The following is a 12737-nucleotide window of genomic DNA, read 5'->3' as shown; positions in this document are numbered from 1 at the left end:
ATACAAAACACTTAAATCTATAAAACACTCAAATCAAAAATCGACATCTCATATCAATCATCAATCATACATCTAGTATTCTTCTCAACAGACATGTCTTTAACAGGTTTACTAATGTTCTGTGTTAGAAATTAGAGAGTCGTAAAAACACTGTGTGTGTGTGTGTGTGTCTGTCTGTCTGCCTGCCTGCCTGCCTACCTACCTGCCCTGCCCTGCCCTTCCTCCTCTGTAGATTAAACCACACCTCCAGTGAAAAACAAACTTCATTTTGTGAAGAGAGGAAGTAGACTTCCACGGGAGAAAAACACAGTAAGTATCTAAATCTAAAGCTTATATAAATATAATTAACTGTCACCTTTTAGCCAAATGAAGCGCTGGAGCCTTTAACTCTTACTACTGTGGAAACCTCTAGTTCTTTAAAATGGTATCTCTGAGTGTAAACAGTGACACTGAAGCACCTCCCATATTTCAGGAGACAGGGTTTATGTTCCTCTACTCGCCAGAAAATACGGTCCATGTCTCCTTGATGTGAAACCTGAATGTAGATCCTACATGGTGTGTGTAAACATGCTGTGTTTAATATGGTGATATCGGTACAAACAGCTCGCATGTCCTCATAAGAGACAGGAAGAGAGTGATGGTGATGGCGGCTCTGAGTCTGATGTTACTGAGTCTGATGTGGGGTTTGACTTCCTAAGTGAAAAGAAGTGTTTTTGCTTTGTCAGTAGCGTGGAGGCGCTACTGACTGTTCTGAAATAGCTGTTACACAACTGACTCTGAGCGCATGATGGCAGCTATTTTAGAAGAGAGTTGGAGTCTATTGCACAGACTGAAGAGAATTTCAGTTATTTTCTTTGATAATGTGGATTATGAGCGTGTATCAGTGTTAGTCGTAATATATATACATACATATATATGAGGATTACACTGTTGTCATTTGTCAGTTATTAAGTCAGTTGGATGATTCTGTATTCAGACCACTTTGCTGTTATAAATTGAATCTTTAATATTATATTGTAATATTTATTGTTATATTGTAGTATATGTTTATGGATATTGATGTAAGTTTGTATAACTTGATAGTTATTTGTTATCAGTCGTTCTGAGGTGTGGTTCAGACGTATTATTGGAACTTCTGTGATTATTTGCATTTTATCTGTTAAGGAGTATAATTCTCTCTGTTATAATCACAGCAAAGGCATATTACTGATTAATGTTATATAAAAAATATAAAATTACAGGTGTAATTTCAATATTGGTATTTTTCTTTCTATAGTAACCACACCTTGATCCACATGTTAAGGTGAATTCTGAAATAAAGAAGTAAAATGAGAACCTGTGCAGTGATCCAGCAACGTGTTGACGTAAAGGTGAGAGTACGTGCTGCTGAATTCTGGATGTACTGTAATCGTTTAATATACTGTATTTTGCAGGTAGGTTAAAAAAAAAAGCGCATTACAATGATCAATCCTTGAAGTAATAAATACATGAATAGGGATAAAGTCACACACTTAAAATCTGTATCCTGTGTTCATATGTTTCTGTAAAGCTGCTTTGAGACAATGTCCATTGTTAAAAGCACTATAAAAATAAATAAATTGATTGAATTAACCACACCTTTTAACCCAGTTATGAAGAGTGGCCTTTATTACAGGAGTAGTTTGGAGCCTAGTAACCAGTCCTGCATCACGGGGTGTCGCTTTCCTCTAAATTACTGCTTCACTTGCTTCTCTTCTTTCTTTTTCACATGGAGTTGCTGAGAGTGGGTTCTTTAAACTTCAATGAGTGAAGCAACAGATATAAATGTTCCTCTGTAGCTGAGACAATACACCAATACACAAGAGCCCAACAGTGGCAGCTGGGCCTTGCACCCCCAACCTTCCGATCAGTAACTCAGAGCCTTAACCGCCAAGCCACTTTTTAATTTCTAATTGTGTGCTAGTTTTTACTTTATTAAGAAGGGGTCTTGTCTTTTGCATTTTTTTCCCTTTTCCTTTTTGAAATGGATTTCATGAATTTTTTTCTTGTTCCGTCCCTTGTAATTATCATTTAAAAAAATGAATTATCATCTGACTGAATCAATAAAGGGAGTTTTTAAATTCAAATTCATTCTCTCTCTCTCTCTCTCTCTCTCTCTCTGTGTGTGTGTGTGTGTGTGTGTGTGGATTTACAGGTGTAATCTGTAGGAAGGGGCATGACCTCCAAAATGAGTGTGTCTGTGAAAGAGGACACAAAGAAAGGCGAGAGGTGAAGTGTGTGACAACTACAGGTTCATTATTCAGTATTGCTACAGAACAGTAATAATGATGCCGTGGTTGTGTGTGTTTAGTCTGATTCAGGGTAAGAGATCAGACTCACCTGAACCCAGCTGTGTGTCCATGAAGAGTGACAGGTCATTGGATCGTCGAATACACTTCAGAGACACAGACTGTGCTACTGATCTGAGGTGAGTACAGTGTAATGTATGAGTGCAGTGTTTTATCTCTCACACTCTCACATAATCAAACATCTCTCAAATATCTGTGTATTCACTGGTTTGTGTTTGTAGTTATGAATATGATTTATAGTCCTTGTTCAACTTTTAACACCTGTTTTGTTTGTTCATAGACCGCAGAAGAATAAATCAAAATTCACTGAGAAGAGTCATTTGGAGGACGTATTCAAGGTGTGTGTGTGTGTGTGTGTGTGTATGTGTGTGTGTGTATGTGTGTGTGTACTAATCCCAGCAGTGTAATGAATATCTCTGTGTGCTGCAGAGATGTGAGTAATCATTACACCTATTCCACTCTCACTGCAATGTGACAGAACAAAATACTGAGCAACACTAAGAGAGAACACGAGTGTATTGTGTTTTCCTCATTGGTTTCAAACACACAGAAATGTTCAATCACTCACCTTCATTTATTTACTCGTCTACGTCCTCAGCTGAAACCAGTTTGTCTGGATGCCACCTATTGAATCGGCCTGGAATACACTATTCTAATCCCAAAGCTGTGTTTGGTGCAGAACTTTTATTTATTACATCTGCGTGTAGAATCTTTATGATTAATCAGACAAAATGTAGTTTTATATTCGGTAATGAACACACACTCATGTGACATTATAGAGTTTTTGTATTTTTTCTTCCTGTTTCTAATCAGGAGCTGGAGCACAAAGTCATCAGTCTGATAAAGAATGAGCTGAAGAGATTTAAGAAGCTCCTGAGTCCAGATTACCCAGCATGCTCTGAGAGGGAGGTGGAGGAGGAGGAGGATCAGAGCAGTGTCAGAGAGGGAGTGCTGAAGATCACACTGCACTTCCTGAAGAACATGAACCTCACAGGTCTCGCTAACACACTGCAGAACAGTAAGAGCTCATGGGGTTATAACATCACTTTAACTTTAGAGGAAGGAAACTGCTCTAAATTTATTAAACACGTCTCATCATAATGATGTGCTTTTATCAACACAATATAATAACAGATCAGTACTGACATTACATATGATACACAGCTATGAAAATATCAATAGTCAACAGAGATGATCATAGAGTGTACATTTTATTCTTCTTTTTATCAGAACTCGTCTCTGTGCACCAGCGAGAACTCAAATCCAGACTGAGAGAGAAATGTAAAAGAATTAATGAAGGAATCTCACAGCCTGGAAGTTCAGCACTTCTGAATGAGATCTACACAGATCTCTACATCACAGAGGGTTGGAGTGGAGACGTCAATAATGAACATGAGGTGAGACAGATTGAGACAGCGTCCAGGAGACCAGCAGCACAGGAGACACCCATCAAATGTAAAGATCTCTTTAAAGACAAGTCCATCAGAAGAGTGCTGACTAAAGGAGTTGCTGGAATTGGAAAAACAGTCTCTGTGCAGAAGGTCATTCTGGACTGGACTGAAGGAAAAGCAAATCAGGACGTCACCTTCATGTTTCCACTTCCCTTTAGAGAGCTGAATCTGATGAAGCAGAAACATCTCAGTCTGATGGAGCTTCTTCATCACTTTTTCCCAGAAATAAAAGAATTAGGATTAATAGACTGTGAGATCAACAAAGTCCTGTTCATCTTTGATGGTCTGGATGAGTGTCGACTTCCTCTAAATTTCCAGAAGAATGAGAGATTGTGTGATGTGACAGAGTCAGCCTCAGTGGATGTGCTGCTGACGAACCTCATCAAGGGGAATCTGCTTCCCTCTGCTCTCCTCTGGATAACCTCTCGCCCAGGAGCAGCCAATCAGATCCCTCCTGAGTGTGTAGACCAGGTAACAGAGGTACGAGGGTTCAGTGATCCTCAGAAAGAGGAGTACTTCAGGAAGAGGATCAGTGATCAGAGCCTGGCCAATAAAATCATCTCACACATGAAGTCTTCAAGAAGCCTCTACATCATGTGTCACATCCCAGTCTTCTGCTGGATCTCAGCCACTGTTCTAGAGAGAATGTTGGGTGAAGCAGAGCGTGGAGAGATCCCCAAGACTCTGACTCAAATGTTCACACACTTCCTGATCTTTCAGATCAAACACAAGGACCAAAAGTACCATCAGAAATGTGACCCTGATCCTCAGCAGACCAGAGAGAGTATCCTGGCACTGGGAAAACTGGCTTTCCAACAGCTGGAGAAAGGAAACCTGATCTTCTATGAGGAAGACCTGAGAGAGTGTGGCATTGATGTGAGAGAAGTGTCAGTGTACTCAGGAGTGTGTACCCAAATCTTCAGAGAGGAGTTTGGGCTTCACCTGGGGAAGGTGTTCAGCTTTGTACATCTGAGTGTTCAGGAGTTTCTGGCTGCTTTATACGCATTTCTCTCCTTCATCGACAGAAATGAAACAGAACACCAAACTGATCTGTCTGATCTTCTCACCAAGTCAAACATGTCTGATTTCCTCAGGAGTGCAGTGGACAAGGCCTTACAGAGTGAGAATGGACACCTGGACCTGTTCCTCCGCTTCCTTCTGGGTCTCTCACTGGAGTCCAATCAGACTCTCTTAAGAGACCTACTGCCCCAGACAGGAAGCAACTCTCACAACAAACAGGAAACAGTCGAGTACATCAAGAAGAAGAATCCATCTCCAGTGGTTATCACGTTCGCCTCACACCTCCAGGGTCGGGGTTCGATTCCTGTGGCCCTGTGTGTGCGGAGTTTGCATGTTCTCCCCGTGCTGCGGGGGTTTCCTCCGGGTACTCCGGTTTCCTCCCCCAGTCCAAAGACATGCATGGTAGGCTGATTGGCGTGTCTAAAGTGTCCGTAGTGTATGAATGTGTGTGTGAATGTGTATGTGATTGTGCCCTGCGATGGACTGGCACCCTGTCCAGGGTGTACCCCGCCTTGTGCCCAATGCTCCCTGGGATAGGCTCCAGGTTCCCCCACGACCCTGAAAAGGAGTAAGCGGTTGAAGATAGATGGATGGATGGATGGATGGAAATGTTGATTACACAAATACGCACTTTTATGCTGATGATATGATGTTATTTATTGCTGTGCTCCTATCTTGGCTGAAGCAATAAATAAACTTCAAAAAGCTTTTAAGGAAATAGAATCCCACCTCAGATCATTAAAATGATGGTCTTTACAGTGACACATGCATCTCTCTCTAATTGAACTTTTAATACTCATATTGAGATATTAACTAAAAAGCTGAAAGTAAGACTGGGATTTTACTTCTGAAATATAAAAGTAGTTTTTCTTTTAATGCACACGAAAGACCAAGACAACCTTTTAACCCCTTTTAGATTATAGCAGTGTTTTATACAGTACTGCTAGCACCTCCTCTCTACACCTGTTCTATACTGTGTACCTGTGTAACTCATCACTGCACACTGTACACTAAAGTGAACTGGACCTCTTTAACACTACGCCACATAATCCACTGGTATAGTTTATCTACAAACATATCACTGCTGTGCTGCTTATTTACAATATATGATCATTTAAAATGATTTAGATGTAACGTTAATTATTGGATATGTATCTGTATATGCATTTGTGACACTAACACTAAATTTCAACATAAAATCTAGTGACAAATATATTTACTGACATTTTATACCAAAATATCAGCAGGAGTTCTCTAAGTGAACTGTAATCACACATCATTACAGAAATTATATCACTGTGCTGATATCACACACTCCATTCTTAATGGAAGAAGAAAATTCATTCAAACTCCGCCCCTTTTTACATTTCCATGTTTTTACATTACTTTGTGCTGCTCTGTGTGACATTACAACCTGCTGATGTTTACACAGTGCACTGATTTTATACCTTGATTTTGTGAATGAACCGTAATCATGAAAATCTGACTTTAAACTGATATTTGTGGTGTGAGAGGCATAACATTTAAATTGTGTGTGCGTGTGTGCGTGTGTGTGAGAGAGAGAGAGAGAGAGAGAGAGAGAGATGTGTCAGTGTTCTGATATATCATCATTTCTCTCCCAGGCTGTGTCGGTGTTATCTCACAGAGGAAAGCTGTAGAGTTCTGTCCTCAGTTCTCAGATCAAACTCCTCCAGACTGAGAGAACTGGACCTGAGTCACAATAACCTGCAGGATTCAGGAGTGAAGCTGCTCTCTGCTGGACTGGAGGATCCACACTGTACACTGGAGATACTGAGGTCAGATCATCACTTTCACATTGTGTTTATTTTATTGTCACTATTATAGTATAAACCTAATAATATTAAAATGTAGATCAACAAGTCTGATGTATAACAAGAGGTTGACAAAATATAAAAAATTGGGATGGTTAATAATCAGGTTAAACTATAAAATAAATTAAAATCTTTTATCGGTTTTATTTGTAAATGCATTCTGGGTACAGAAGATCTATTAGAGCACATGTACGCCCCCTATAGGTGCATTGTAAGTTGTCTTTAGATTAATTTATACACTAGGACCACTTAGTAAAATACTAAATCCTCAAATAGCTTGTTCATTTATGAAACCAGTGGTCAGGTCCACATGTGCAATGCCTCGTCAGGAGAACTCCCATTTCCATGATTCCCAGCCAGACACCATGTCACATGACAACCAAACACCCATCTCTTTACCAATCACTGGACTTCATCATGCAGAACTGTTCACACTGACACACACTCCTTATATATATTATTATATATATTTGTGTGTGTGTTCTGTTCTTTGATTGTTGCTTGTTTAGACCTCTGCTTTGTGTATTGTTTACCCTTTTACACTGTCTAGTTCAGAGTTTCTCAACCTTTTGTAACTAAAGCCCCCCAAGCCTCCCCTATCACATGGCATGCCCCCCCCCTTCCTTGGAGGATAATGGAGGAGACCAGGTATAATGATTATCTATTCTGTGTAAAATCTACCTATCTATCTATCAATCTCTCTCTCTCTCTCTCTCTCTCTCTGTATGTGTGTGTGTATGTGTGTATATGTGTGTGTGTGTATATATATATATATATATATATATATATATATATATATATATATATATATATATATATATATATATATATATTTCACTGAATTAAACTACAGTCCTAACTTATTAATATATATTCTGGTGTGTGTGTATTGGGTTCTTTTCAGTGTTATATAATTAGACAAACAGTTGTGTGAAGTTTTAGTCTGAAGTTTATATTTGTAACACTCAGTTTGTGGATTTAATTTTAAATAAACAAAAAAATGGTTCTGAAAGTTTGCCCCGCCCCCATCCGATTAATCGAAAATAATAATAATCGTCCAATTAATCAATTATGAAAATAATCATTAGTTGCAGCCCTACTTTTCATAACTTTTATGATTTAAAAAAAATAACTTTTATGACTTTTATAAAACTATATAACGGACAGGTATGGAACATGAATGATCTGAAATGTTTACTCTGAACAAGAGAACTAGTCTGTAATAACGTGGACTATTTTACATGTAAAACATGTTGCATTATATTTGTCTTGCGTTCTAAAAACATTCGTATAAGAATGATGTAAACTGGGATGAAGGGCGCGTCTCGTTATCCATGACATTGTTAGATCTCTGGCTCTCAGCACCTCACTGAACAGAGCAGACGCAGAGAGAGGTGAGAGTGCAGCGGGAAAGCAAGGCCTTGCACTTACAGGACAGTACTGCTGATATTTGGAAAGTCACTAAGGTTTGTCCAAAAAGTTGCTAAAGGGGTCTGAAAAGTGACTAAGTTGGGAACACTGGTCTGCACTGACAGATAGATAAAATGCAGCTAAACTCCGCCTCCAACCAACAAAAAGAAAATACAGAGGTAGAGAGAACACGGAGGTTTTCATTTATACACATTCTATTTGAAAATCTATAAAATACACAGAGAACCCAAATAATGCCCTGTCTGTGTTTATTTTATGAAAACAGTTTGTGCCCCCTTCTGATCTCTCCCTGGTTGAGAACCACTGGTCTAATCAGTCCGCTGTTCTGTATGTAAGGAGAATGAGGAACATTCTTGAAGAGAGTCATTAAATAAATAGCTATTTGTTGTTTTTGTTTAAATGTTTTTTCTGCTTACCTTTGTACATTTTAAATACCAAATCTAATTAAAATAAGATTGTTCTCACGGTGAATTTATTCCACACTCAGTGGTTTATTCATTTAAAAACACATTAAACAAACAAAATAAGATAAAATGTACATGAAATATATAGAACTAAGATAAATCATAACAGTAAAAAAGAGAAAATTTATTAATTTATTGAAAAAAGTCAGATTTCAACCCATTAAACACATATTTGTTCGAAATGTGATAACACATAATGAGTACGTGTATACATTTAATTTAATTGAATAAAAACACAAATATGTCCTGTTTTAACTGCAGGTCTGGACTGCAGGATACAGCATGAATATTGTATTTTATAGTGAAACTTATATAATCTTATATAATATTTTATTCAGTAATGTATTTGATTTGATCCTCTTCACAGAGCCTGAAGTATGTAAAGCGCTCAATCCTAGAAAATCTGCAGACCCAGATGGTTTAGATGTTTACTTCTTACAGCTTACTTCTTAAACCTCCCGCTGCTAAAAGGTGGAGAACCTGGTAATCTTAATAAATATAGACCTATATATAGAGATATTTCCAAATTATCAGCTCTTTCCAGAACACTAGAACTTATAATAAGTGAACAATTAAAGGAACATTTATATAGTGAATACATGACTAGATGAATACCAGTCTGCTTTTAGAAAATCCCATAGCACAACTACTGCTGCTGTGACAGTAGTTAATGATATGTGCGAGAGAGAGAGAGAGTGAGAGAGAGGGATGTCAGTGTTCTGATATATCATCATTTCTCTCCCAGGCTGTGTCGGTGTGATCTCACAGAGGAAAGCTGTAGAGTTCTGTCCTCAGTTCTCAGATCAAACTCCTCCAGACTGAGAGAACTGGACCTGAGTCACAATAACCTGCAGGATTCAGGAGTGACGCTGCTCTCTGCTGGACTGGAGAATCCACACTGTACACTGGAGATACTGAGGTCAGATCATCACTTTCACATTGTGTTTATTTTATTGTCACTATTATAGTATAAAAATAATAATATTAAAATGTTTTTCATAGATAAATATATTTTTAATTACTTTTCATAACTTTTCTGGTTTTTTAAATAACTTATGACTTCTATTAAACTATATAACGGGTATGGTTATGGAACATGAATGATCTGAAATGTTTCTGAACACTATAACTACTCTAAACACGAGAACTAGTCTGTAATAACGTGGACTATTTTGCATGTAAAACATGTTGCATTACATTCTTCTCGCGTTCTAAAAACACTCCAATTACGTAAATTGGGAGGAAGGGTGTGTCTCGTTATCCGTGACATTGTTAAATCTCCGGCTCTTGGCCCCTCACTGTGTTTATTGAAAACAATTTCAAGCTAATCAATACTTAAGGGTTTGAAGTATTGATTGGCCCTTGGGTTTAGACCTAGTATATGTAGCTGTTAATACCAGATTATTAAGAAGCATGGAGTTAATTTCCATAGCTTTGCAGATGATACACAGTTCTACATATCTGTAAGGCCAGATATAACTACTGCTGAGAAGCTGTTACCTGTTTGTCCAGCGTTGTTGTCTAAACTCATCACATTTTATTCAGAAGTAAATAAGGACAAGACAGAAATGTTTGAACTGAAGTTAGAAATGTTTGTGTAATTCTGGACTCTGATTTATCTTTTAATCCACAAATGAATAACATTATTAATAACATTATTAAAACTGTATTCTATAATTTTATTATTTTCTTTTTCTTTTTTCTTTCACTGTCATGTTACTTTTACATTACTTTTATATTTTTATTAATTCCTGAAGTTTATTCTATTTTTTACACGGTTTATAAAATTTTGTATTTATTATTATTATTATTATTATTATTATTATTATTATTATTATTATTATTGTCTTCCTTTTTGTGCTTGCTATTATTTATTTCTCTATTATTATACAACAGTTAGTTCTGCGACAGTAATTTGATTGGATAAGTGGAGATCCAAGAGTACAGATATTTAATATAACAGCACAGGTGCATTTCACTGTGTGTATCACTCCACTTGTCTGTGTTCACTACATAAAACTCTAATTCTAGCACTGAATCATTCAGAGGAAAGCAGAGCGTCAGCGAGAGGAAAGAGAGGACCAGTATAGAGAAGGTAGTCACTGATGCTAGCTTGTAAAAGAGATGTGTGAGTAATGGTGTACAGGACACCGTGACAGACATTCAAGTAGAAAGTGAAGGTGACGATGGGCTTTTCCAAATACACTGCAGACCTGCATCAACTTTCCCAGTACTGTGACTTTGGAGATGGACTTTCTGATGGATTAAGAGACAGGCCTGTATGTGGCATACATAATCAAAGCACTCAATAGAGGCTCCTGACAGAGAGAGACTAACCCTTGAATGAACTCTGACCTCTGCAATATCAATGGAGACGGCAGGAAAGGATGCGTCAGAGTTACAGAAAAAGAGTTTAGAAGGTGAGACTCACAAAATGTCTCTGAACATTGCAAAAAGCCAGAAATGGTATTGATGTGGAAAATCATCCCATGATGTCATCAATCATCCAAAAGATGTCCCAGACAAGGCCACATAGAGAGGGTGTGTAAAACAGACAGAAAAAACACAACCAAAGTGAAAACTCCCACAGAGACAAAAGTTCTAATCATAAATGTAAACAGGTCCACAATGTCACTGTTACAGGCTTACCAAATGCTTATAAATCTCTTATTGTGGACACATCATTGACAAAAACGGCTTATATAACTCTGAAAAAAACTGAAATCGTGATGAATAAAGATGATGAATAGTGATGAATAATAGAATAATGGACTGCCGTCTTTGTGATCTTTTCTATAGAAGTACACACATGCCAGTGTATGTATATAGGATTTATTTTATTTTTCTCTGAACTCCACAGGTTTAAATTTATACTCCAACAATTCACATGTGGTTAAAGTCACATTCTCACAATTTAAGCAATAATATCTTTATACATTTATGTTTTATCATGTAGAAATTACACCACTTTTTATACTTTACTCCCCATTTCCATAATGTTTGGGACATGGGGCTTCACAGGTGTTTGTGATTACTCAGGTGTGTTTAATTATTTCATTAGTGCAGGTACAAGAGAGCTTTCAGTGTGTATAAAAACTGCTTCATTTCTAAACGCTTAAACCTTATGTTTGTGTTTTGGATGTCAGTGTTCTGATATATCATCATTTCTCTCCCAGGCTGCATTGGTGTTTTCTCACAGAGGAAAGCTGTAGAGTTCTGTCCTCAGTTCTCAGATCAAACTCCTCCAGACTGAGAGAACTGGACCTGAGTAAGAATAACCTGCAGGATTCAGGAGTGACGCTGCTCTCTGCTGGACTGGAGGATCCACACTGTACACTGGAGATACTGAGGTCAGATCATCACACACACACTGTGGATCCTGCATTTCTGTCATATGGCTGTTTTAGATTAATAAAATGTTGCTATAGATTTTTATAGAGCAGCAACAACTGCTATAGTTTTCCACATTCAAAAATAACAAACAACGACATAGACGTGTAACAATCTGGATTTACTTCTGGCTTTCATACACACACTTCATGGGCTGTGAGACATTTTGTGTGTATGAGTGTGTGTGTGTGTGTGTGTAGGTTGATCTATAATTGTTGATCTCTCTACAGGCTGGAATGGTGCAGTATTACAGGTGAAGGTTGTGCTGCTCTGGTTTCAGCTCTGAGGTCAAACACCTCATCACACCTGAAAGAACTGAATCTGAAACACAATAAACCAGGAGAATCAGGAGAGAAGCTGCTCTCTGATCTACTGAAGGATCCACACTGTAAACTGGAGACACTACAGTGAGTTACTGACAGAAACACACACACACACACACACACACACACACACACACACACACACACAGTATTTAAACAGATTTTTGTTGTGAAGAATTTGATGAGGGTAGTGTGGGGATGTGATCTGATCTGATCTGGTCTGAGCTGATCCGACTCTAACACACTGAGGATGATGAGGATAAACTGTACAAAGTGTTTAGAAAACATTATACTTTAGTGATAATCAGATGATGTACAACATGTCAGGACTTTCACTTCTCTAATTGTTTGTAAAAATGCACCAGTGGAGAAATAAACTTTAACTGAACAGTAATGAATCTTTTCTATTTAACAGTGAAACAGAAACCGTTAATGCTCTATAACATCATTTAATAGTTTTATATTTACAGTATGTTCATATTTTTCCATTTACATCGAG

At 37.7% G+C, this 12737-nt stretch overlaps 1 protein-coding gene across 3 annotated transcripts; it reads left to right on the top strand.

The window, feature by feature from the left end:
* Positions 1 to 247: 247 nt before the first annotated feature.
* On the top strand, positions 248 to 12376 carry LOC128615448 (protein NLRC3-like). 3 transcript variants are annotated; one of them, XM_053637556.1, is made up of 11 exons: positions 248 to 309; positions 1277 to 1370; positions 2174 to 2247; positions 2330 to 2446; positions 2608 to 2665; positions 3141 to 3345; positions 3558 to 5200; positions 6421 to 6594; positions 9271 to 9444; positions 11702 to 11875; positions 12146 to 12376. In XM_053637556.1, exons 3-8 carry the CDS (start codon positions 2195 to 2197, stop codon positions 6454 to 6456), a joined length of 2112 nt encoding a protein of 703 aa, XP_053493531.1. In that variant the 5' UTR covers positions 248 to 309; positions 1277 to 1370; positions 2174 to 2194; the 3' UTR covers positions 6457 to 6594; positions 9271 to 9444; positions 11702 to 11875; positions 12146 to 12376. The 3 variants fall into 3 exon arrangements, with proteins under 3 accessions (XP_053493531.1, XP_053493541.1, XP_053493548.1); XM_053637566.1 differs by having other exon boundaries at positions 6421 to 7278; XM_053637573.1 differs by lacking the exon at positions 11702 to 11875.
* Positions 12377 to 12737: the final 361 nt, after the last annotated feature.

Source organism: Ictalurus furcatus, chromosome 1 (assembly GCF_023375685.1).
Source record: "Ictalurus furcatus strain D&B chromosome 1, Billie_1.0, whole genome shotgun sequence".
In the NCBI taxonomy this organism is placed as follows: domain Eukaryota; kingdom Metazoa; phylum Chordata; class Actinopteri; order Siluriformes; family Ictaluridae; genus Ictalurus; species Ictalurus furcatus.
This window is presented reverse-complemented; position numbering and strand designations above follow the sequence as displayed.